The sequence below is a fragment of the Ambystoma mexicanum genome, chromosome 1q (genome assembly GCF_040938575.1).
Source record: "Ambystoma mexicanum isolate Mex_15411 chromosome 1q, UKY_AmexF1_1, whole genome shotgun sequence".
NCBI classification, from domain to species: domain Eukaryota; kingdom Metazoa; phylum Chordata; class Amphibia; order Caudata; family Ambystomatidae; genus Ambystoma; species Ambystoma mexicanum.
This window is the reverse complement of record NC_090922.1, coordinates 607476575-607504310: the sequence shown is the minus strand read 5'-3', so window position 1 is coordinate 607504310 and position 27736 is coordinate 607476575. Positions and strand designations below refer to the sequence as shown.

Genomic DNA, 27736 nt, shown 5'->3' with positions numbered 1-27736 from the left:
TGGTAATACTGATGGCAACCATGGGGACACACAGTCTTTCTAGAGAAGGTGCACCGAGTGCCGAGAACAGAACTGAGTGCCAGGCGTGGGGAGATCAGCTCCAGCCACTCCTTCAACACAAATCCAGGGGTGGATGGCAGAGGGCAGGGGCCAATGGTAATTCTGCAATCCTGCCACTATGTAATAGATAGTTTCTGGGGAAGGTTAAGGCAAACCGACTTGACATGCAAGGGCCAGTAAAATAACCTCTTAATGTGCCAGCTATAGGTGATACCACCCCAATCACCCAATTAGACGGGCTCTTAAGGTTTTGGGGAAGAGCCCTGCTTGGTAATGTCAGACCACAACAAAAGCCCCTGACTGGGGCTCAGGAGCTGTGATTGTTGGAGATTCTCAATGTCCTGTATGATCTCTGATGACTCCCTTCATGGGGTCGTAGGTCTTGAGTGGACACTAGATCATTCAGTAGCTGCCCCCAATCCATCTCCAGCTCATTCTCCTCTTCAGGGTCTCTACATTTGCTCAGATACTCCACCTCTGCGACCCCCCACCTATGTACATCCTGGAGCCACTGCTGTACCGAAGGGCCATTAATCCCCTTCCACGAGATGGCTAGCCGCCTCTTGGCTAGGACCAGAGGAAATCTGGCCATTTTATTTCTCACTCTGTGCCTCTATTCCCAGGAAGCAGACTCCACAAGCATACGTCATGCATGCATTCGTATTTACTACCCAATAGGGCATTGAGACGGTCCACCCCATCGCCCCAATATCGTGCAATCATCGGTTTCACCATACCATGTGCCAAAATCCGGCGTGGCCCTGCCGCGTCTTGGACACTCAAACGGATGGAACGAGTTTGATGAGTCACTTAATTGTGCAGCTAGTAGTTTTGACCAGTTTAACTCTACACATATTGCTTTTAATGTACAATTTGCAACGCACTTTCCCCAAAACTCCAATTGGGTACTATTGAAACAGTCTGTCACAAAAAGATTTAATTGCCAATTGGGACTGTAGGCCACTTTTTCATTGGTGCCTGAGCCAGTTGTAATACCCCAGTCCGACCTTGGTGATTGCTAAAGGAAGCATAGGTTAACAATGATGCCTAGTGGCTACTGTCCTTCACGTCACGTCATAGTGCCGGTCTCTCCCACCCTCACATGCCTCTTTTTCTGTGTTACAGGGTGGCATGATTGCCCTTTTGGTGTCCATCCTGTGCCTGGTCCTAATCCTCTACACCCGGCGTCGCTGGTGCAAGCGCCGGCGCGTGCCGCAGCCCCAGAAGAGTGCCAGCGCCGAGGCTGCCAACGAGATCCACTACATACCATCGGTCCTGATTGGGCACGGGCGGGAGAGCCTGCGCAATGCCCGTGGGCAGGGCCACAACTCCACTGGCACCCTGAGCATCCGCGAGACACCCATCCTGGACGGCTACGAGTACGACATCACAGACCTGAGGCACCACCTGCAGCGGGAGTGCATGAACGGCGGCGAGGACTTTGCCAGCCAGATGACCCGCACCCTGGATTCCCTGCAGGGCTGCAATGAAAAAACAGCCATGGACCTGACCCCAGGTAGGGCAGCTGGGAGCCTGGCCAGTGACTAGGAATGAGAGATCCTCAGTGGGTGTGCATAGGGCCTGGGCCAAGGAATGAGTGAGTCTCTATGAGAGTTGATGAGGTTAGCGATTCGAAATGAATGAGCATTCCCTGCGTGTCTGTGGTCAGTTATAGGGAAGTAGTGCACCTCCGCTGGAGTGTCTGATGCATACCTTGTCTGCCTCTCCAGCTCCAAACACAAAACCAATACCTGTCATCCTGTCTCCTCAACCCTCACAACAAAAACCCAATCCCTAGCATCCTCCGCTTCGGCCTCACAACACAAACCCATACCTGATGTCCTTCCTCCTTGCCCCCATACCAGGAAACATATACCTGGCATACCGATTTTGGAAAATACAGCTTAGTGACATTAACTGATTTGTCCAAGCTCACACACTTTCTATCAGATCTAATTTGACCCCCGTCTGCACTTGACCACATATCTTCTCAGCTCTAGCTGGTATAAATGTATGTTAGAGTGCACATTGAAGCAGCTAAAACAATGGCATCTTTCATAAAGAGGACTTAAAAGTATGCAAAACACAATATAAGCATACGTGAAAAATGTAGAAGACCTTATGGTAAGCAAAAAGAGTGATTATAGCTTTCTTTTTTTACCAATCTTGAATGGAACGCCGTATGAACTAAAATGCAAAGCAATGACCTCTACAGTGTTATGTAACCATACTTTTCAAGCTTAAAACTTAAAAGAACAAATTTGAATAAGAAGATCAGCTACTTCTAGCCATTGTTTCACACAGACTTGGAGATGCTTATTGTGCACTGCTTCTAGCAGGCTTAACCCTTCGGGGAGCCATGCTCAGTCTTTCAGCAGGCACAAGTGGTAGAAAGAGGTGGCACCCACATGCACGGGATGGAGGGAGATTCAGGACAAAACCTAAAGGGCTGTGTGGCAGGTGGAAAGGCTCATGTCTATGGAATCATTCCCCTTGCCCACGATCAGTGTGACCTCCAACAACCTGATTCACAGACCCAGGGCCAATTCCCATAGCCTGGGGGGGAGTAAAAGACATTTTCCTGGCCAGACCCTTATACATTAAAGGAAATGCTGCAGGGAAACCCTCTTGCCCACCAAACAGTGTAACGCATCATCTATTTCCCTTCTCTGTAAGGAAAGAAACATAGCTCATGAGTGAGCAAGATGAGGGTACTTCATCCTGGGGCAGTGCACATCATAATTGATCAATATTTTGATTATCTTTGGAGCAAAGACTGTAATTTAATAAACTATATCCAAGTGGGACTTTTGTAGTTCACGTTTAACAGAGCACTTCTAGTGATGTGGCAGTCAAAGGAAATATGACCCATTTAACTAGAGTGATTTGCCCAGGATTGCATAGATTGGTCAAGGCTGTTTGGCAGGTTTTTTGGTTGCAGTTTACAATGTTTTCGTTTTCGGGCCTCACAAGCTCCCATTGCATCGTTAGTATGGCAAACACATGCATTTCCTGGTAAAAGATAAACAAACTGCTCTTTTGAAAGTAAATGATTGTGTGCAGTTCTTTTAAGTTTCACAGGATGGTAGTGCCACTTTAATTTGCTCTGTGAATGTAACGTTGGTTAAGGAGATGCCTGCCTTAGCACCAGTAGGGCTCATCTTTCACCAAGGCACTCAAGCTGAGCCAGAGCCAGGCATCTTGCTCCAGCTGACTAGGCTGGCTCAGGCTCCCCGACCTCTAGAATCTAGCTGGGCAGAGTATTCCAGTGATGCAAGGTAGGGGTGGGCACCACTATTCTCTATAAGTCCTTCTAAATCTGTAGGTTCCAAAAAATCTGTGTTTATCCTTTTGGTTGCTTTAGCCTGCAGCTGCCGGAAGAAAAAAATTGTCCTATGACACAAAAATGCAGGGACACTTATCAAAATTTCAGGAACTGTTTAATGCACATTCCTGTGTGAACAATTTGTCTCGTAGCGAGTAGTGAGGCGAAGCAACGATAGCAAGGGACCATTATGTGTACATATGCCAATGCTTTTCGGTAAAAACCATCTTCAGGGCTGTACACTTCTATTATGTACCATATTTTGATTTCAAACCTCTCGTATTGTGTTCTGTTCTTCTGCGAGTGAAGCTCCATTAGGGGCCAACTGAGAGCGCCAGTTCTGATAAGATGGAGTCACCTTATTTTTTGCTAAGAGTATTCCAGTGAGACATTTCGTTGGCACGCAGTTGGGGGTCTATTTTCAATACTGAACTATTACAATGCCAGGCCTATCCGCTGAGCATACAGTAAAGTAGCATGCTGCTTTCCACCCTGAGCTGGGTGAGGGGTTTTAGAGCTGGACTTCTGAGTGCATGCATTTCAGACTGAGACACAGTCCAGATGGATGGATGAATGGATGGATGCTTGTATGGATGTATGGAGGGAGCATTTGTATGCTGTGCTACTGCAAAAATACATTTCCTCTTGAGGCTAATCTTCACAGCACACATAAAAGCAACATGCAATACAGACCTACTCGTTGAAGAGAAAGGTTTTGCAAAGGGCACAGAAGCATAGGGGGATGGGCTCAAACCTCCTGCTACAGACCCCTACACCAAATCTTCTGCCCCCGGACACCCACCCAAATCTTTTGAATCCTGGGAGGTTTCAGTGTTTTTTTTTAGGGCATGTGTTCATGGTGTTTCATTAGTCCAGGCATGCCATGATGAATGCTTCCGCTAGTGGCTGGCTCGCATAAGTGGGAGGACCATTCTGAGAAAATTGGTTTGGAAGGGCTCGCCCTTTACAGCTGCATTGGAGTCTACCAGGAAGGACTCCCAGGGTATTCGCTTTTAGCTCGGGCGAACGCCTTCCTCTAAGGCATCCTCACCTAAGAGGAAGTGTTTGGCGAGTCTTTATTTTGTTTGTAGAATGTTCTGTTCACATTGGTTGCTTGTGATCTGTCAACTGTAGTGGTTACATTTTGTGACTAATCTAACAGGCTCATTTCTGTCCTTCAGTCTCTTCAACTAAGCCAGGCTTCACTTTTTGTTATTATCCGGGTGAAGTCATGGGTACAATCTTAGTTTCATTAAATGCAGCATCGCTGACTTCCCGAGTGGTAGAATACAAAGGATAACCCTTCCCTAAAGCACCAAGTGAATCCCCGGATTGAAACACCCACATAGCTCTTATATTGCGGCGATGGGGCACACCGCTCTGCCAATATGCCGCAGTCCAGGCCTGCATCGCACCTGATATTCTAGTATTGAGGCCGACACACCTCGCTGTAAATGCACCTCACCCGTTGCCTGAAACCCTCCAGCAAAGGAACCCACACCCACAGTTGTACCATGGAACTTTATTACTGACCTGCAGATGGTCCTGCCATCCTACACCAAGCTCTGCCAATGCATCTCAGTCCTGTCCTGCACCATTCTATCGACGAGTTACACCCACACTCAAGACATTGATGCACCTCAATCCGGACAGGGAGCGCTCTTTGTGGCATAGATAGCTCTGCATTTGCAACTCAATCCAAATTTGCAAAAAACAATAGATTTTTATTTTCCTGTGAGAACACATTAGAAATGCCCCTTCATCCCACTTCCGGGTCATGCCATTCCACCCCAATGAGATGCTTCCTGGGTCTAACTGATTGCCTCCTCTTTTTCTCTTTTTCTGACAGTGTTTGCCTTAAATTCCTCCTGCTCAGGAAGTGACAATGCCAAGCTGTCACTCATGAAGAAGTACAAGGACAACATCATCGCCACCAGCCCGGTGGATGCCAACCAACAGCAGGCGACTCTGCTCTCGCACACGTCCAGCAACCAGCGCAAGCGGATGAACAACAAATCCAGAGGTAATGCTCATTGCTTCTCTGAGGAGGGCCGGGGGGGGGTGTCTGGGGAGGGTCTGACATTGCAGTGGACATCCAGCACCTTCTGGCCCATGCCTCTTCTGAAACTCTTCCAAACACAGGAAGTCCCCCTTCTGCTTCCACGCCAAGGGCAATCTTGGTAACCTGTCATTCATCCACAAGGGCAATACTAAGTAGATACTCAAGTAGTGGTCCTCTCCCTCATCCCCCCAGTCAAGCAGACTACCATTATTCACTGTCCAGGAGATGAATGTTATTACCAAGACCAAACAGAAGATGGTCACCACAGATGAAGCAAAAACAAAAAATCCACACACTAATATCCAAAAAACCCACCACAATCCAACAACTCTCAAAACTCTCACTAGCCACCTGGAAATCCAAAGGACACATGGCATTCCAATATACACCCCCTTTTACTAGAGTCCCTGTCTAATGCCCAACACAATTTCCCACCCTACTCAAGAGGTGAGGACCTCTTTGTGATCTCCAAGCGAGGCAGCTAATGCCTGACACAATTTCCCACCCTGCTCAAGAGGTGAGACCCTATTTTTGATCTCCAACTAGTGCCTGACACAATTTCCCATCCCACTCAAGCAGTGAGACCCTCTTTTTGATCTCAAAGCAAGGCGGCTAAGAAATTACACCTGTGAAGCTGATTAATGCCAGCAGTGTTACCAGAGTTACACACCCAGCCAAGAAAGCAAGATGGAACATAGTTCCTTCAATTGGGTGCACTTTGAAAGCAACCCCCAGCAAAGTGCTAATCAGTGTAGAACCTCCATTCTGTGCGAGAAGTCGCACATTAGCAGCTGCTTCACAAACCACAGCAGAATCTGCATGGCCTCTCTCCAACTCACCCAACACACAGACCACACAACTGAAGGGTTTTTACCGCCAACCCACCCCAACCCACAGGTTCCCCATAATCCCAACTTCCAGAAATGATGTACCCAGATCTTCCTAACAATTATTATGGATTTCTGGAAGTTATCATTTATCCACAAAGCCAGGATCCTCACTTACAAGCAAGAGGCTCTGAATTGCCATCTCCCAGCCAATGGGGCACCATTAACAAGGGACACAACACCTGTACGTTGTTCTGGAACCTAGAACATCTTTAGGTGTACTCTGGACAACATAGAGAAGTGTACTCATGATTCACACGGTGTCTCTCCTTTGAACAAAGCCCTGTCCAACTAACAAGAGAAGGTGAAGGATATGAAAGTAGCCGTGGTGTAGGGCTGGTTTGGCTCTTTGTTGGTTTCTCTTTTATGTGCTTTGCACTTTCTAAATCAATTGGCGCAATGGTCACTTGGTTGCATGCAGGCCTGGCTTCTGAATTGTATGTCCTTGTGTGGCACTGCAGGGAAAGAGCTCTGTTTCTTTTCTGTGTGGAGTCTGGCCTCCAATTGCAAAGATGCATGCCACACCATTCTGTGACAGCGAAACACCCCCCAGTTTCTCAGACCTTAGAGAGCAGAGCTCTTCCTTGGTCTCACAGATTATACAGACTAGTTCAGTGATTCTTACCCTCAAGATGCCCAAAGCGAATGCATCCCCATCACTTCAGACCAATACCCCGTCCTGTCCCTCAGAGGGCAGTCATTTTGCAATTTGACATCTGAGACAGGTGGTGGAGTTTTTGTTCCTTTTTTGTGACAAAGATAGAGGACATATCCCAAATCACAGACATGTTGAAGACTGAGTGCTCTGTTATAGAGAACTGCCAAAGAGTGCCAATGGTGGGCAACACATGGACGTACAGAGGCGTTGGGCTATGTCTCCCATGATCCCTCACCATTGGTCCTACTGGCTAGGGCTAATAGGAGTTGCGGGCCAAAATCTGTGTAGTGCTACAAGCTGCGCACCACTTTCTTACAGAGTAGAGCATCCCTCAGTTGCACCGGTTGCACAGCCTCAGACTTCAGACAGTAGATGTGTTCCCCAGGTGACAGCGATCGCAAAGGCTGATGATTTACACAGCAGAGCTAAGTTATACAACTGAAGCATTGAAAGGCCTTAGAACATAGAGAGCAGAGCTCTCCACTAGGTTACTCTGAACTCTCAGGATCATGCCTGTGGTTACAGGGCTTACCCAGGAGCGCTAGAAGTTTGGCAACAGAACTAGCACTGCTGCCATTCCGATCCAAGTGAGCTATGACTTGGGCAGCACAGTTCACTCTCCACGGCGATCTGTGAGGACTGTCCACACTTGTAGGTAGAATGTCCTCTGCTGGGTTCTGAGAACCCCTCCTGGGAACCCCCTATTGAGCCTGCAAGTGTCTGAGGAATGCCAGGATTACATACCAGTAGTCTTCATCAGAGGCGTAGACAGGGTAGGCCTGAGCGGGCAAGGCCCACCCAAAGTCTGTAAAAGACGGCTCAGCAGCACTGTGTGAGTTTTTACAGATGTTAACATCACTGTGGTGAGCCCAACTACATTAGCTTCAGGCCCCACCTGTTAGACAATCCGACTACACCTCTGGTCTTCATTACATTGAGTTTAGTCTTCCCCTTTCCAGTCCTAACTAAATATTTCAGAGAAAGGCACCTTGGTTGCCCCTTTAAAACAATACAACTTAGAGTTTCAGGCCTCTCTTCACACCCTAATAGCCCTTCAGGCCTGTTTTTATCAAAAAGTACCACTGGCCAGGTGTTCATGGGTTTAGAAGGGTTTGATGGTCATGAGGACTGTGATGGAGAAAAGTGGACTCAGTGCAATTAATATTACCTGCATGCAATCTAGACATTATCTATAGATGTGTCTTCCCTCTCTCAGTCCTAAATAAAGCAGCATATAAGAAGCAGGAGTGAAAACGTCCACGATCTCCTTCTCGCCGCCAGAGACAAGGAACTCCGGAGTATAAGGAACAATGTTGCTTACATTTCTTATTACATGACAATACAAGTTACTTGAATGCATAGGTTAAGAACCTGTGGAGGGAAGGACTGTCGTTTAAAACTCTTTCGCAAAGATTTCCATGAGTTGAACCATGTAAAACGAAGTAAATCTGCATCGGGAGACCCATGTTTCTATGTGTTATATCTTGATGGTCGTGTAGATTATGGAACCTCTGTCCCCAAGTGACGCACAGAAAGGACAGAAAATGACTCCTTGTGTGTCCTTTGAAGCCACAGGTGTTGAGTGCCGAAGGTGCAGGAACCAGGAACGCTGGAAAGCCCCGACCGCTGTAAAGCAAGCAAGGGTTAAGCACAACAGGTTTAAGATAGACAGAATATATGTGTAGAGAGAATCACTGCAAGGCTTACCTGAGAGGTTGAGGGGTGGGTTGTCAAACCATACCCTGTGTTCAAGGTAGGAAGGGTTCCTACACTTGCGGTGAGTGACAGGCAGCAGCAAGTGATGGAGTACAAGGTCGGCACGTTGGATGGAGGTTCACAATAAACACCTGTTGTGTGTAGTGATGGTAAGTTAAAAAACTGGAGAGGACAATCCGTAAGAAATCCAAGAACGTTCCGGGGTCAGTAGTCAAAAAGCATCAACACAGTCCTCCAAGGGAGAATCCAGAGAAGAACCTGTGCACAAAGCTAGGAGTCGAAGGACCAAGGTACCAAAAGCAAACGTAATCCAAGGCCAAGGAATCCGTTAAGCAGTCCGTAGTTTGTTACCAAGAATCGAGACAGCCAGAGAATGCCAAACAGTGCTTGATGAAAAAAGCTGTGAAGCACCGTGTAAACGTGTATTCGCTGTTTATAACAGCGCAGGGCCGTCAGGTGATACATGCCACGGTGTCACACGACGGGGCGTCCCTCCGAGTGCTTCCGCGTCACGTGTTCCATTTTTTTAATAGCAGACGGGCACTTTCTAGTCACGTGACGTGGATCAACCCTGTGCCAGGCACTACAGCGAACCGTCGCAAGGCGCCATGGTAGTTGCCAATGAAACAGTGATCGCAAAGACCGAGGGGTGACCATTCGTGCCCGTTTCCCTCCGCCTGCGATACCCATGACTGCCATATTGCTGCTGCCGCCCTGTCTGAGTGTGTGATGGTGAGTGAGCAGTAGGCGGACTAAGGAGGCAGAGGTCCTGGGACTCATGATATTGGCAGCCTGTATGACACTATGCTACATATGTCTACCAATGAAGTGCTTTCTACCTCTGTGCATGAAGACAACATGCTCTTGGTTGATCAGGCTTGGACAATGTCAGGAATAGTTTCTCCTTTGACTTCATTGTAGCGATGACATATGTGTGGAACCATCAGTCCACCATTGCTTAGGACAGTCTCTTGGAGGAAACCATAACCCCCAAAGGATCTCCTCCTGTTCAAATGAGTAGGGATTTCCGAATTGCCAAGCAAGCAAGTGGGGAGTTCTTCATAGATGGTTGTTGGATGTGGAAAGAAGGTAGTGATCACAATATCCCAGTTCAGATGAAATGATGAAGACACTTTAGTTTGAAAATCTGGTGTATGACGGGGGACAACTCTATCTGGTGTCAAACTGAGACCTCAATCCTGACGAATTTGAGCATCGAGATGACCTGGATTTGAGGGTGATCTAGATGCTAGGTGCTAGGGTACTGCTCCCAAGAACGTTAAATGTCACACATGAAGAGCTCCTAATACCAAAGGTAGGTCCCACATGGCAGAGGAATAGGTCGATGAGGCTGCTGTAACTAACCAAAAAACTCTTAGGGAATCTTGAACCACACCCTTGATACTGAACATGCTTATCAAAAGTGCCCACAATGCTGACAGCTGAATCTGAAAAGTATAGACTAAGACACCCAACTGGAAATAATCTCAGAAGTCACAGAGCCTCAATTTGAGTTTGGTGATATATCAGTGATAAATACAACAAGATACCACCAAATGGATTTACGGTTCCCACCACTTGGTTTGGCAGAATTACCGCCAGATTACAGGTGGTGGAATGGCAGTGTTAGTGCCCATTTATGGAGTCCATAGGACTGACTCCCTGGGGATTTTGGCAGAATTACCACTGGCGGTGATTACTCTGAAATTGCTGTTTTTTGACGGTGAGATGGCAGAATTACCTCCAGCATTTTGCTGGAGATTTTTCTTCGACCTTACCTCCAAACCCATACTCCAGTGGTGTGGTAATGTCCATCACCACTGCATTACCACCATTTTTGACAACACTGCCAAACTCATAATGAGGCACATAGTCTCTTACTGGGTCACAGGATTATGAATGTAAGACTTTTTGTTAAAGATGTCTAGTGTCAAAAATAGGATGGTAGAGTAGAATGCCAAAGTGACTGTTGGAGGTCTACAGTCAACACACAGCAGCATCCTGCTCAAGTCCTATACTGTTACACCACATTGCCTGATGCTGGTTCACATTACATAAAGGTGACAACCATAAAGTAAGTCTCCAATAATCTGATCTCATTCATCTCAGCTGTAGTGAGTAACATTCGATTCTGCGCCAATGCAGCAATCTGCAAATCCATAGCATTCTACCTTTTCATGAATTCCTCAGTATTTTCACAAAGAGGGGGTCTGGGAAAAACATAAAGAAGGCTTTCTGCCACTTTAATTGAAGATAATTGTATCTGTCATTCTTTTGTAGCAGAAAGAGAACCAGCCTAGGATTCTCCAATGTCTGCTTGATGTTCTGCAGGATGATTCGAACTCAACATTCCACTGTTGAAAATGCAAAGCTCATCTTGTCAACATTAAAAGTCTTTTTTCCCAAAAGGTAGACCACCGAGAAGAAAATAATCTGAGATTTCACCTCGGTCCCCTATCTCCTGTGCCAACCGAGTAAAAAGCATTGAGCATCCCCTCCCTCGCCAGACCCCGAAGGCTTTTGCACCTGATTCTCTGAATTAGTGTCTGCTTCCTTTTATCTTGTTGTATAGAGAGGCCTGCAGACTTTTGAATACAGCCACCCGTTCCTGCCATTTGGAAGAATCATGATTGTTGTTCAGGGTCTAGCTCCCCTGCCTCAAGAAAGCAGTAAACATTTCCCCAGCTTCTCTTGCTGGCATCCGTTGTTCTCACTATCAGTGGTTCGCGTTGGGTTCCACTCTTCATGCAGATATTTGGCTTCAACCAAAATGAAAGATTTTCCTAGATTGCTGATTTTACTACCATCTCCCTCCCCTGAGCTGAATTTGACAGATTCCAAAATTATCAAATAACATCTGTTGAAATCAAGTGGCTGTGATGGTTTCTCAGAGATATTAATTGCAGATCATGCAGCGTTGTCCAACTCCAGGTCTCGAGGGCCGGGATCCTGATGGGTTTTAAGGATACCCCTCATTAACATTCATGAGGAAAAATGTGCAGATATTTCTAATCATTGTATGCAAATTTATCTCATGAATATTAATGAGGGGTATCCTGAAATCCCAACATGGATCCGGCCTTCGAGTCCTGGAGTTTGACAACTGTTAGTTGTTTAAGCTGCCCAACCTGAGTGACAGACCAGTGGCTTTAGGAGAAGATGAGCCAGAAAATACTGCTGTGTGAGCCACTTGGCCCATTCGGGAGTGAAGCAGAGACTGTTTCAGTGTTCTACCTTTTGCCAGAAAGCTGGTTTCCGACTTTGCTGAGGGTAGAAAGACCCTTCCAACCTCTACGCAAAATAGTGCACATGTGAGTTCTAGACGTTTAGATACAACAGTCTCAGGTAATAACGTCCCCATGCATATTGTTTCCATGCATAATGTCGCCATGAAAAGACATTTGCAACATTATATATGGTGACATCATGTATGGGGACGGGTTGCGGGGATGTCCCCTGCTCCCCTTGTAAAAAGAAATAATAATAATGCAGGGATTGCGGCAGTGTCCCCCGCATCTTCAATGTAATAATGTCACCACAAAAAAACGGTGACTTCTTTGTCAGGAGACATTTTTGCGGGGACATTATTACATGGAACTTGATAGAACTAGGTACTATTTTCTCTAGCCGCCAGCCTTGCAGAATTTTGCCATCCTATTGATTTGATTTGATTTGTTCTATTGATACATTCGGCCCTAAAGGGTTTTCGTATAAAACCAACAATGATACAAACACATATTAAAAAAGCAATAAATGAAAAAGAACAATAAAACACCGTATGAAATACAATTCAATAAAAAAAAGGAACAGATCCATAATATAGGTTAAAAAGCCACCTACAAAAAAAGGCAAATCAAATCTTGTGTCAGTGCATCACTGCAAGTGTCCTCGCAATCATCACAAAAAAAGCATACACTAGAGCGAGGCAAGATGCCCTGTGTGCTTCCTCACTTTACAGGCTGCAGTGAGGAAGGAAACCACATTCCTTGTTAGTTTGCCATCCAAATCTCCCAGTAACAAGGCCATGGCCTCATTGGTAGACCCTAAACCTCTGAGGTTTAGGAATAACTTCTTTTTAATTCCTCAGCTGTTCATACAATGGGTAAAATAGTAAACATTGGAGGGTGTTCTCAATCACCCCCAAGTCACTGCTGAAACTTGTGTTACCCAACTTCGATGCCATTGTTACATGATGAAGAGGCAGCTTGCAAGGCAAACCGGCGTCTCTACTGCAGCCTGTTTGGCAACGTGTCCCAACGGTGCCCAACTAGACATCTGCCCATGGAAGAGTATCCAGTTTACGTGATGCATTCACATGCACGCATTTCACCCTCTCCTTTTGTATCTTTTTTGGCTCATGCGGTGCCATTGCCTTGGAGAAGTTGTGGTTAGTTTATGAGCAGAGATGGGGCAACCAACCAAAGGAGCGGTAATCCCCTGGATGAGATCTAAGATGTATGAAGGGAACGGAAAGCGACGAGTGTCCTTTCCATACTCTGTCAACTAAACAGACTTTGGGCCTAACCACGGTTTAGGTGGTAGCCTGGTGGTACTGCCAGGATACCGCCAGGGCAAATAACGTTACCGCTATTAGCGCCAGATCACGGATTGCATGGTAACGGTTATTGCCCATTCCCCATTGGGGCCATTGGACCCAATGGGGCTGGTGGCGCTAATAGTACCGAAAATAACCCTTCCGCCGGCGCATTTCTTGATCTGGGGGTAAATGTGGCCATACTCTGGATTGGTCAGACCCTTAAATGCGGCAGTAATAGGGTTACCGCCACATTTAAAAGCTACCGCCCAACCCGTGAAGAGGCCCTTTATTGACAAAAGCAGTCTTAACTGAATATCCAGACGGGTAATCTGGGGCTCTCGCTTCAATTGAATTATATGCCAAACGGTGACTTGGGGCACCATTTAGAAAGCTCTTTGGAAGATGCAAGAGACGTTTCTAGAAAGGTCTTTCGCTCGCTCCTAAGCTATTTGCATACTTATTGAGCCAAAATTCGGCACCGTGGGTCACGAGAGCTTCTTGTTTTTGCTTTGAAGATTCGCTCCACTAGTGGTGAGATGATGTTGCCCCGCCTCTTGGCCCTTTTCTGATTGCTTTTTCAATGGGCAAAGCCTTTTCAATGGCACATAATATGTGAGGTTTCCAGCTGGTGGTGTCTGAGAAGTTCACACCCAAGTAGGAGTATTCATTGACATATGCTAATGGATACACCGGTGTATAGGCGCTATACACATGTCCAGAAAATACAAATAAATAAAATCTCATCTTTAAAAAACGGTCCTTGCTCTAGTGTGTAAACTATGTTTTCCAAAAATCACGATTTTTGATTTACTTTTGTTTATTTGAAATTTTTTTTTTAGACTGCAGCACCTGCCAACTGCCGCCTCGTGGACCTGTACTGCAATTTGAGTTCTGGCCAATAAAATGTAATTGCCAGCATGTAGAAGTAAGGGAACCCTTTCTTCTCCTATATGGAGGCGTAGCCAGGTTTGTCTAACAAGTGGGGCCCGAAGCTAATGTAGTTTCCCCAACGCAGTGACATTAACGTCTGTAAATACGTACACAGCTCTGCTGAGTGGGCATTTACAGATTTTGGGTGGGCCTTGACCGCTCGGGCCCCACCCTTTCTACGAGTCCTATATGAAGGACATCATCTGCAGCAACCAAAATACTGTGCACCAAATCATTCACACAGAGGGATAAAAGGATGGGTGCAAGTAAGTAACCCTGTTGAACACCTCTGGACATCCTGAAAGTCCCAGAAAGCTTCCCTGAGTGGCCAAACTGGACTTGTGATAAAGTGTTATTATTCATACCTCTAACAATGTTTAATAATGATTTTTCCACAACCTCCTGAGCTAGTTCAGACCAGAGTCTGGCCCTGTCATCCAGGTCAAAGCTAAGGAAAGTATTTGTGGTGGAAAACCTATAAACAATGTGATACATGTGGAAGATCTGGTTGACAGTGGATAAACCTGGCCTAAAGCCATCTTGTATTAGGTTTAATGTGAAATGTTCGTCAAGCCACTCCTTTATGGCCCTAACAATCAATTCGCTGTACATTTTCCAGTCAATGTTAATCAAGCAAATTGTTCTGTATTATAAGGGAATATTGTTAGGATCTTTTTTATACAGGGGTACAATAATGCTTGTGCGCCATGAATCAGGAAAAACACAGGCTTCCGATAACTTGCTTAAACATTGAAGGTCCATTTAAGATGTTCAGGAAGAACACCCATTCGGATCAGGGGCTTTCCCACTCACTCATTTGTTAAAAGAAATCTCAAATTGTTCATGTGAGAAGTAGAGTAACATGTTTGGTTGCAGAATATTTGGAGGTCTTATTATAGGTAGAAGAACCTGTAAGGTGGCTAAGCACTATTTGTTGGGTAGGATCATCAGTGAACATTCCCTTAATATAAGATACCCTCTCATCCGCAGCTATCCTAGCATCTACACAAACTCTAACAGTGCCTAGACCTTGTGCGCCATTAAGCCAGAAGGATTTAAAGTGGCTTTCTTTTGCTGCTTTTTCCATTGTGTCCCATCTTGAGGCAAATAACCTTTTCTTCACTATAACCGAGGCCTTGCATAGGGGCTCTAATATTCCTAATGGATCCCGAGCTAGTGGATTCTGACCTGCAAAATCTTTATAGAACCAGGCATGGCTGAAAGGTTTGGCAGGTTCTTAAATCACTTCTTAAAGTGATTCCTAATAGATTGAAGAGATTACCTGATCATCCACAAGAATTATAATTATAATTACTGCACCAGGAGACACACCAGTGCTAGGCCATGCGGGTTGAATGTCTAATAGAGGAGACACTAGCTCTTGTTTGTTTTTTCTTTAGAGATTGCCATTCAGAAAATGTTTCCTGCAATTTAGGGCCTCATCTAACTCTGACTTTTGTGGTAAACCCGAACAAAAATGTCAGCGATTTATCTAAAAGACATTCACAATTGTCCACTCTAAAAACCGAAAGGGTGGTATGATCACTCTCTACAGACTTGTGAATTTTAAAATCATTATATCTAGCTCAGTGCTCCATGGATAACAAAATGCCGTTGATTAGAGAATTGGCTCAGCCTGGGACTGCACATTGGGAAACAACAACTGTCAGAAGAATAAACATTTTGTGCAGACAACAGCTCTTCGCTCTCACAAAAATTATTTACAATGTTTCCCTTCACATACATCAGATTAAAAGAATGACTTAGGATAGGTATCCCAAACACCAGCAACTTATCCTGAGGAAGAGCCATCATGCCACTCCAATCGCCCAATTTAGCATTTGGGTCACCACAAATTGCAAGCTCCCAATTGTCCATTTCCAATACAAGTTGGGTTCACTAATTTGCTAACACAGCCAACAACTCATCTAGTTCTCTTGCTAATGTACAATTGGCATAGAAGTGAATGACTGATAAAAAAAACTTCATTCAAAAGTTTAATTTCCCAGACTATGACAAGGAAAACAAATGCATTTTTGCACATTTCCACCTGACGTGACATTTGTAGACCAACAGAGTTCCTTCCCTTGAGATTGAACCATGCTTTTTCAGTAAATTTAGATAACAACCTAAGTCGCAAGTTTCGCCCAGTCATGTTTCTTGAAGGAACAAAATCTCAAAGCTAAGGTGAAAAGCCACAAAATAGTGATCCCCATCATCTGGGTAATACCAGCCACATTCCAGGATAGACTCCCTGTCCTCAGACCCCAAAGCTGCTCTTTTCAATTATGGGTCCTAGTAGGCACAGCATTTTCTAGTCACTTAAACACTTTGTTTACTTTTGAGGGGCTGCTGGCCATAGGCAAGTTAATCCTAGGTTTGATATCGCAGGAGGGTGAAACAAACGATTTGTTCTTGGCCATTGAAGTCTGCTTGTTGTGCTCCAGTCTCCAGATAGACTGTTATTTTCAAACAAGGTCAGCCGATTTGAGATTTTTTTTTACAGAAGCTTGAATTGGTGCCTTTTTTATTAAGGAAAACTCTAGATAGAACTTTAGGTAGAGCCAACTCAGGACTTACTTTAGCAGAAGCAGACTTTCCATTTCTAGAGCTGATCTGACAGACCGATTTAGACCCTCACCAGTTCCCTTGTACAACTTGGTTGTCTCGGATAATTCGGCAGATCAATTCTAATCTTACAGAGAGGACCTGCAAGAGAAATGGGTCATATTTTGTAAGGTACTCAATTACATTAGATCATCCTCAGCACAACACAATTACATTGCAGTCTTTTGCTCATTTGTTAACCTGCACTCTCTGGTTAAACCTAAAATCCGAAGAGAGTATAGTGCTTTTGCCCAATTGTCTTCAGTGCCAATGACAGGTTTTGTTCAAAAGGGTTTCTCTTCCTTCCATAGATAAGCAAGCAGGTATGTTTACAATTGCTAAATTTCGTTAACCTCCTAGTAGCTTGAAAGTTTGCACACAGTTAATCTTTGGTTCAGCAATATGATCAGTCAATCTCTGATGATTCCAGCAGCAAATTCAGAGGAGGTCAGAAGGACAGCATTGGATTGGATCTTAGCTTTGTCATGAAATTCTGTTTTGGTTGAGCTTTCAATTACTGGGATGCCTAAGCAAGATCGACTCCCAAAGAATTCACTGCGACACTTAGGACCTTTAACACTCAGCCGTATGGAAAACCTATTCCTTTTCCACCAACAAAAGGGGTATCTTCTTTTTAAAGCATGTGCAACTGCGTGCTTGTATTGACATACCTAGCACCACCTGCAGTCAGCTGCTCACTTGCTAACCGCCTGCTGATTAGCAGGATGATGACACCATAGGCACGGAGAAACCTCTACTAGCATAAATTGCATTAGGTTGAACAAAAGCCAGCGTCTCGTTCACTCTTAGGCTGCTACTGGGGTCACCCCATGCCTTTCTTTCACCTAGACCCTCCTGGAGACTAAACAGAGGGGTAAAGTCAAGTCTGCTTGGAAATAGGATTCCTTCAGGTGCTGGAAAAGTTGAAGCAAACGGCATTGAGAGAACATTACTTCAGTAGGCGTATCTCTTCTACTTTGACTCTGAGACCGATTTCACCGGGACGTGTTTGACCTTGGCTTCACTTCTCTCCATTGCTGCCCTGAAAGGGTCAACGCTTGAATCTCTGGTTCCATTCCCTGCCCAGCCATCTGGAGAAGCAGAAGGGCATCCATACAAAGGTATAACAAGCACGCAATCCAGCGATGAAAACTCCTGCCTCTTTGTCACTCCCTCAGGATCAAAAACTTGAGTGGAGACATGGGCCACAACTTGTGACATCAGGTTTGCCAGAAGTTTCAGACATGCAACATGGAGCCTTCGGCTACCCAAAGTTGTTCCCATCCAAACTGCCTTGTGACCCAACCCCAGGTGACAGCTCAGGAGAATGTCTGCGATTAGGCTCCAATACATTACAAAGTCTCCAGATATCATGGCAGACTTTCGGCAGCAAGTGAATTACGACCTCAACTTCTTTTTTTTTTTGGTTTCGCTGACAAAGTGGTGAGGTTGGAAACTACACTCGGTAGGTAATCCCCCCACCCCCCTCAAGTTAGCACTATCTGACTTTCATGCTCTGAGGGAGCAAGCAGATTTATTGAAACACCCCTGATTGTCAGCCTCAGAGATTGTGCATCATAAAGAGTAGGCGCTTTTGAGCTCACAGCAACTCCCCAGGTCCCCCAGATTGGTGCACAAAGAACAGAAGGAAACTGGGAATTTGAAGAGCAGTGTCTCCATGAAAGAAAGGTTTCTGTCATTAAAGACCTTCTCTTGAAATTAATCTAGCTGAGGACCAAAAAGGGAATTTGGAGCTGAACATTCATTCTGCTGACATCTGGATTCGACAGGTGCATCCACAAAACTCTCTGGGCTGCCACTACTGTAGCCCTTTCTGCCCATCGGCTGTGACATCTGACTGCAAAGAAGCAGACCAAGCTGCTATAGAGGTGCAGTATTTCTCCTTAGCTTCCTTGGGGACAATGCACCAGGATTTGGAGAGGGAGGTAGCAGCTGCAAGACAGGAGACTTAAATCAAAAGGGAGAGGTTTGGAACACAATGTTTAGCTATTTTCAAGCCAGACATACCTCTTTAGCCTTTCCCTCAAATGTGGAATCTTCTCAGCAGGTTTTAAATGAGGGGGTGGTGCAGTTTAGGGAATGCAGTGCGAGGTGGTAAAGAATCTAGGAACAGAATAGCCAATGATCTGGATTGTAGAGTTGTATTGTTTACCAATTGCCCATAGCTTTAGCATTCGCTCTGAGACTTCATGGGGCTGCAGATACGATTAATATATTCATGACAGAGTGTGGATTGCAGAAGTCCGAAAAGAAAAGGGTCTTGCAGGAGTTCAAGGGAAATAGAATCCTGATTCCCGGAAAAAGGGAGAGATGGAAAGTAGAGGTTATGTCTGGGGAGTTTAAGAAATCATAGGCTTTCGGTCAAGTCCACACTAAGACCACATCTCACTTCCAAAAAGAAGGGAAAAAAGAAGGAAAACACGTTGGGCCTGATTCACAGAAGCATTTTATAATGGTACAATCCGATTGGAAGATGCTCTGTGAATCAAGCCCATTATGTTTAAATTCTGGGAAGGAGGGGCACTTTGAGATGGATTGACCATGTTGACCCAGAATATGTAATGCACTTTCACAAGCAGGAAACAGCAAGAGGCACCCTGTAACACATGCCATCATGTCATCTTTCTTTCGGCATAAATACCATAAAAGTACAAAGATATGATAAAAAAAGAAATACCAGTTAATAACTTAGTGATGCAGCACTGGATGGAACCTTAAACTCCCACAGAGGAGGTAGTCATGCATTCTGGGGCCATTGACAATTTCTTTGATTCTCATTTTGCAAGATTGATGGGGTATCCAATTGAGCGGAAGGAAGTTGTAGAACAGGTGAAAGTAGTTGGTGTAGAACAGGTGAGAGTAGTTGGTGGAACCTTATCATCTTCAGGGTCAATGACCTCCAGGACACCATTGTTGAGGTGATGTTGCTAAAATTCACATAGAGAACTGATTAGTTTTGAGCTGGTAGATCCTCCCCAATTGAACCTGATTTCAGGGATGCTGGGAGACTAGATATGTCAGATTCAAATCTCCATTTATATGTAGATGACTACTTAAGAGAACCTGAGAAAATGTTTGAGAAGGGACAAGGCTCTATGAGAGCGTGCTTAGCTGAAGGAATTCATATTATAGTTGCAATTTTGGGTGAACTTCCTCAGTGTTATCAAGGCCACGGAGATGTGTTTGATTATGACTGTAAAATCAAATTGAATGTGAGGGCACCGATTCCTTCAAGTCACATTTATTCCTTAACTAAGAAGGAAAATCAATATCTTTGAAAATAGTTGAATAGGAACGTAGCTAGCGGTTTCCTTAGGACCTCCCTGTCCCACACAGCTTCTCGTCTCTTTGTGTCCAAGCAGAATTATGAATTAAGAGCATGTGTAGACTACAGGGCATTGAAAAAATCACAATACAAATGATTACTATTTGGTATTTAATTGATTTCAGTCATGCTGGACTGCATTCAAGTAGCAACCATATTTATCAAGTTGAATCTGTGGACAGCATATCATTTGGTTCAAGTTAGAATAGAAGACAATTGGAAGCAGCATTTTACAAGAAGTTTAGGTGTTTCAGTACCAAGTAATGCCCTTTGGCTTTTTTAATGCTCCTTCGACCTTACATTGTGTCATCAATTATGTTTTAGGGGAGTATATGGATGTTGTTGTAGAATTTATTGAAGATTGTCTTAGATATCAGGACCATGGATCATCGAACCCACGCATATGCAGTGCTTCAGTAGCTGAGGGAATGACCACTGTATGCCAACCTAGAAAAAAGCCAGTTTCGCACAGGAATATTGGAATTCTTGGGATTTGTGGCCTCTCCAACAACAGGTCTATGAACGGATATTCAAAAAGTGAAAACGACGATGGAATGACCCTGTCCACAAAGTGTTAGGAAAGTGCAGCGTTTCCTAGGGTTTGCAGATTTCTACAGAAGATTCATGTGCTATTTCTCTAAGGCAGTCGCTACAATCACTCAATTATTTACAAAAGGTGTAACCTATGTCTAGACCAATGAAGCAGAGAAGGATTTTGCTTTCATAAAAGAGATATTCTAGGCCGGACCAGTGTAAGTACACCTAGATCTCCTTCGACCGTATTTCATGGAACAAGCTCCCTCCAACTCATCAATTGGTGCTCTATTGTGGCAATGACATCCGGCCACTGATCAGCTTCATCCAATTACCTTTTTTCCCAAAAAGTTGTTGGGAACAAAAAATCCCGGCCGCATTGGATGAATGGAGACACTATCAGCAGGAGACAAGGCGTCCAGTAACTGTTCACACAGATTATCAGAATTGACAATGTTTAGCCTGTGCTCGGGCATTCACTTCAAGCCAACTACGATGGCCAGAATGGCACGGCAGACTCTTTATCGAGACAGGAAACTGGAGAAGGGGAAGGCCCCAAGCAAGAAACTACTCTGATAATTGCAAGTATGAACTCCACATATACTCCTAGTATGTAGTAACTTTCTGCAGAATAATGTCTTTTAAGCACTGACTCGATCCTCTGAAAGGGATTCTTTTATTGCATCTAACTAAAAACCCACCCAGTCGGCCAATGTGCAGTCAACCTTCTAGGACACAGGAGACCCGCGGATCAGGGGTGTCGGAAGCTTAGGAGTCATTGGCTTTTCAGCGTTCTTCCACTGCTGCCTTGAGGTAATCCTGATCATCCTGTGCAACAGACCGCAACCGTGCAGAATTGGTTCACCCTCCTCGCCTAGTGCTTCAGGTGAAGGAAACTAATGCATTCCACATATGATAGAAGAATTCACCGGGTGGTTTGTCCTGCATCTTTTCCCCTTTAATGTCGCGGTGCTCTTCATGTGTATGAACACCCAGTATTAGTCGTGGCACCTGTCATTTGAAGCTTCCTGATTCCTTCCAGCCTCTGCAACTGATAAGTGACTAGCTCCTACAGGACAGCATGGGAGACTCACCATAGGTCTTTAAAGAGGAATGAGATCCGGGACACTTGTGCTTCCTGGGGACCATTTCTATAGAATGAGGGGGAAGAGATATTATGCCATTTGCAGCGGTGCTTCCACCCAGGCCCCCCTTCATCTGCATGGCTATACTGTTTGCTGGAAGCCCTTCATCTCAATCACACAGACCCGGCCTGCCTTGCCGCCCTTAACCAACCAAGAGCCCTGTGTACGTTGTCATGATAGAGTCAGGCACTCTCACAGGCTCCAGCATTTCTTCTTAATACCTTCACAGAGCTCTTGAGGCCTATTGGGGGAGATGCGATGCGGGCGATGCATCCACCTTGCTCAACAAGCAGACTGTTACTAGCACTGCATCTCTTCCTTCCTGGTCTACCTCTTTTCTTCGCAAGAGGCCACCCTAACTAACTAAGAACTGAAGGATTAATTTTCTATTCATACGGTTAAGATGGTTGCCACCTGAGATGGCTGTTATGCACATTCTGCAATGTATGAAACTTCCTGTGGGCTAATTGCTGTTATAATGTTGGATAACCTATTAAGTAAAAATGATGAACAAAGACATTTAAAAAACGACTGATCGTAGAAGCCATTCTTAAAAGAGACAACTTATCTCCTGTAAAGATTATGACTATAAACAATGCACCCGCTCATTAAAACAACAAAAAAAAAGGTGTTGGTACTTCAACCAGAAGTGAAATAACCATACAAACAGGTAGCAAAGTCAGTCTCATTTCTGGGTGCCTTGATAGAATTATAACGAGTGGGTGGGTGGTGAAAGGCCTGGTGTTGGAGGAGGAGGGTGTGGGGGCACGGAAGAGAGACGTATGACAGCAAAGACGCATACATAGATGTACCATACACATGGGCATTAGCCATCCTTTCATAAATTACATGTTTGCATTGGACAGGCGGTGGGTTAAGCGGGAACGAGGGAGTACAGAGCATAATGGTAAAGGGCCCACTAAAGAGACACTTTCCTCCACGAATGGCACATTTTGAAACCTGAAAAGAAAACATTGGTTACATTTGTTCAAGAAAACCTGTTTTCCAGAGGAATGGAATACACACGGGCCAGTGAGTGTGTGGGTCATATGGAGTACTATGGGTTTTGGCATAGGGCCATGACTGTTTTGTAGCTTTTTAACGGGGCAACGAATGTGCTGGGATCCAGAATGGGAGCATCTTACTTATTTAGAATGGAGACATGGATGACATGCGAAGGGCCAGTACACTCAAGCACCTTTCTGCAGAGTCTTTGTGTATCTGTATATTGCTCGCTTGAGCCCTCCACATAACATTCAGGGCCAGTACACTCCACTCAAAAAGCGCCTGCAGAGCCTGCATGTGTCGGTGTCATGCGCACTGGAGCCTTCCACCTAACATTCAGGGCCAGTACACTCAAGAACTGCCTGCAGAGCCTGCATCTGTCTGTGAATTGCTCAGGGCCAGTACACTCCAGAAGTGCCTGCATGTGTCTTTGTATTACTCACTTGAGCCCTCAGCCTATCCCTCAGGGCCAGTACACTGCAAAGGCGCCTGCAGGGCCTGCATGTGTCTGTGAATTGCTCGCTTCAGCCTGTCGCCTAACCTTCAGGGCCCGTGCACTGAAAACTCTTTTGCAGAGCCTGCATGTGTCTGTGTAATGCTCGCTTGAGCCCTCTGCCTATCCCTCAGGGCCAGTACACTGCAAAAGTGCCTGCAGAGCCTGCATATGCCTGTGTATTACTAGCTTGAGCCCTCCGCCTAAACTTTAGGTCCAGTATACTTCAGAAGCTCCTGCAGAGCCGGCATGTGTCTGTGTATTGCTCACTTGAGCCGTCCGCCTATTCTTCAGGGCCACTACACTCAAGAAGCCCCTGCAGAGCCTGCAAGTGTATGTGTTTTGCTGGCTTGAGCCATCCACCTAACCTACAGGCCCAGTACACTCAAGAAGCCCCTGCAGAGCATGCATGTGCCTGTGTATTGCTCACTTGAGCCCTCTGCCAAACATTCAGGGCCAGTACACACCAGAGGCTCCTGCAGAGCCTGCATGTCTTTGTGTATTGCTCACTTGAGCTTTCCACCTACACACAGAGCCAGTACACACCAGAAGCTCCTGCCGAGCCTGCATGTGTCTGTGTATTGCTCAATTGAGCCTTCTGCCTTACCTTCAGGGCCAGTACACACCAGAAGCGCCTGAAGAGCCTGCATGTGTCTGTGTATTTCTCACTTGAGCCTTTCACCTACCTTCAGGGCTAGTACACTCAAGAAACGCCTGCAGAGCCTGCATGTGCCTGTGTATTGCTCACATGAGCCCTCCGCTTAATCTTCAGGGCCAGTACACTCCAGAAGTGCCTGCAGGGCCTGCATGTGCCTGTGTATTGCTCACTTGAACCTTCCACCTACCTTAAGAGCCTGTACACTCATGGAGCGCCTGCACAGCCTGCATTTTCCTGTGTATTGCTCACTTGAGCCCTCTGTCCTCCGCCTACGTTCAGGGCCAGTATACACCAGAAGTGCCTGCAAAGCTTGCATGTGCCTGTGTACTGTTCACTTGAGCCTTCCGCCTACCTTCAGAGGCAGTGCACTCACAGAGCGCCTGCAGAGCCTGTATTCTTCAGTGTATTACTCACTTGACCCTTCCACTTAACCTTCATGTTTGAGGACTACTTCCTGCAATCTTCAGCTGAGATGGCAGGACTATCCGTAATACTTATTAGGACCACCTCCTGAGCCTCCGGGTATATGATCAATACTCCAGAGGCGATGTGATGGACCTTCTGGTATTTGAGCTGTACTCCGAGGGATCTTGTGCAGTCCCTGACCATCGCTTAGAAGCCTGCAGGACCTCTTCTTGAGTTAGCAGTTAACTGACTATTACTCCTGAGCTCTTCCTGCTTAGCCTGGCTATTTTTGAGTGACACTTCTTGGATCCCCTCAGAAGCAGCAGATCTCTAAATATAACCCACTAGGTCCTTCCGCTAAGCTTGCTGTCTGTCATTTCATTTAACCCTGAAGCTGCTGGCTGCCCCGGTTTCATACCCCCCATCCATCTTTGTATTCCCAGCTGGCTCTGCATTTCTGAACCCAGACGGGGATTCGGGGACCGAGGCAGACAATGAACCACAGCTGACCTTCTACACAGACCCTTCTAGGAGCCGCCGTCGCAACAGAGGTATGTCTTGTAAGATAGCTATTATTAACAACGGGTATCCTTTCAGGTGGGGTTATTGGATGGTATAGCCTGTCAGAAGGGGGTCCCTGCTCAGGTATGTCTGGCAGATGGAGTTAGCGATGGGATATGGACTGTGGTATGAGCGCGTTGCCTGCAAGATATGGCCTGTCACATTGATGCTACTGGAACAGTGTTGTCCATCAGCTGGGGGAACAGTTGGGAACAGATAGGTAGAGGTTACTGGAAAGGTATGATCATGATGGAATAAGAATGAATTAACCCTGTCATATAACGAGGGCTTTCGCGGAAGACTCTGCAAGTGGCCGAAGTCGCAGGCACCTGCAGACAATCGATTTCAGACACATGAGTATAAAGCAAGTGGCCTGCCAGTAAAACTTGCCAAACATATGTATTCTAACAGAAAAAAAACAGAAGAAAAAAAATACCTAACCTCCTACAGTACATAAACTAGAGGGCCATATTTACATAAACGAATTCTGTTGTCGAAATGCCTCAAGTTAGTTCCTTTTCACTCCAAATGTAAGGTTGTATCTTTTTATTTTGTATTTTATTTTCTATTTAATGTTTTTTCTAGGAACGTGGTGTTGCACGCATTCAGACGTGCACCATACACCACCACACACAAATCATAACCAAACCCCCATCGCCCTTAGGTTGAGGTGTCCTTGGGGCAGTGTACCCAAAAACAGGCCCAGCCCCCTTAAGAAATGCTAAAGTCCAAGAGAGTGCTCACTCATGTGGCAGTCCAATGTGCCCCAGCAGTCAGAGAAAGTGGTGTTTTGTCGGTATGCTTTGGGATACTTTGGGTTAACTGGGTGGAGTCAAGGTGGGCAATCACCTAGTGAGATGCTACTGGCTAGTGCACACACAAAAGATCAGCATTTTACCAGCGGTCAGGACATGTGCAGCAGCTTTGGAGCAGATTGTTTGGGTCGAGATAGTGCCTGTACCAAATAAAGTCTTGGTTCATAGTCTTTTGCCCATCATATGCTCCTCCGCCAGCAGGGGATTGTGTCATTAAGATGGAGGCGGAGTGAGACAGATGTAGGAGGACAACAACCCTTCAGATTTCGGATATACATGGATCGGATCATACCCCCCAAACCTATATCTTACAGTGACAAGGCCACAGCACTACAGTACATGTAATGGCACCTGTACACACAAATGTTCCACTGTGACACACTTGAAACCACCCCTAACCCACAGCATGACACTACCCAACAGAGTCAGCAGATAGACACAATCACCCATGAAAAAGAACAGAGAGTTCATTCAGGCTGGGCATTGGCGTACCGCCGTCGGCACCTCTTGTTCTCCATAGGCAATGTACATGTGGTGCCAGTTCCGCGATCGGTGTAATCGAGTACAACTGAAGGCTGATGATCCAGCTTAGCAATTCCCAATAAGTGCCACTGAGATGATGTACCTTGATCAATGGAATTGTTGTATAGGTAGGGCAGTATATTCTCCTTCCACAACCGACCACCTCCCCTCCATTGGGAACTTACAGGAGCGGTGCACAGTGGGTATGTTCTTCCCACATCCCCTGACCTGACCAGCTGCACACAGAAAGTCTTCTCTGGGGCTTTAATAGTCCGTTCATTGACCGCAAAGCTGTTCTAGCGCTCGGAACTCCACTGGGCCTGCATTGGCCTCTGTTTGGAACAGTCCTGTTGGAGCTACTGCCCTTTGCCTCCATCGCAGACAGGCCCCAGTAAAAAGAACGTATTGCCACCGAAGGCTGCAAACGAATCTGGGTCATTAACACAATTTTGGCTGACATGGCTTCAACGGGTGTTGGCATGGGCTTAACGTTTTCCCGACCCATCAAACGCCCGAGTCAAGTACTGGGGACACAAGAAAACTGGCCCTCACTTACTCTAATGCAGAACCCGGCCTGCCTTTTACTGTGGAGCACTACTTTGAGATGTTCGAGGTGGGATTCCCAGGCTGGGATGAACATGCCTTGATCCTCCTGATGTGCCAGGACGCTTTGCTTCAATGGTGGCAGCACCTGGCTCAAGGGGCACTGGACGGTCCCAGTGACACTGCTAATGGCAAAGGCCATGATGTTGTTCCCAAAAGGTCCCAAAGGACAGGCGGCTGTTGGTGTGGTCCATGTTTCTCTATGAGTTTTAACTGGCAATACCAGGGTCAGAATGCACAGGAATGGCCCTGTGTGGTCTGGAAGCTGCTCCGTCCTATGCATTGTGTAAGAATCACCAACTAATAGTGGCTTAGTGGAGCTCTTTTTGAACCCAACGGGTGCGTTATACCCAGAGAGTCCAGAACCAAACAAATCTGACGTGTCCATGCTCCGAGAGATGGGATAATTCTTCCAAGCTACAACGCTTCATTGGCATTCACTTGATGGAATTGCATGGATTAGAACAGGGTAGTCCAAGTCCAAGAATCGAGGGCCGGAAACGTGGTATTTTTAGAATAACCCTCATTAATATCCATGAGATAAATTTGCATATGATGATTCTAAATGCATGTACATTTCTTCTCATGAATCTAAAGGGTGGATATCCTGAAAACCTGTCAGGATTCCGACCCTCGAGGCCTGGATTTGGACAACCCTGGATTGGAACATAACACAAGAGGTCCTCCCTGACTTTGTCCACATCTTGCTCAATGTCTTGCCCTGTGCCTGATCAAATGGCGAAGAGTTCTTGGCAAGTACTGATCATCGCTTCCCACTCCAGCCGCTTGAAGGGTTTGACTGAGGACAGAGCAAAGATCTAAACAAGAAGTGTCCATTGCATTCTTCTTACAGGCTGAGAACAGGGA

The 27736-nt window shown here is 45.7% G+C and overlaps 1 protein-coding gene across 2 annotated transcripts in view; it reads left to right on the top strand.

Moving 5' to 3' along the window:
- ASTN1 (astrotactin 1) overlaps window positions 1-27736 on the top strand; it is a 1300999-nt gene that overhangs the window by 701207 nt on the left and 572056 nt on the right. The window contains exons 3-5 of one of the 2 annotated variants that reach the window (XM_069641147.1): window positions 1186-1576; window positions 5235-5408; window positions 24812-24919. In XM_069641147.1, the coding sequence (XP_069497248.1) occupies window positions 1186-1576; window positions 5235-5408; window positions 24812-24919 (673 nt within the window). The remainder of the gene's footprint in view (window positions 1-1185; window positions 1577-5234; window positions 5409-24811; window positions 24920-27736) is intronic. The other variant, XM_069641148.1, reaches the window with a different exon arrangement.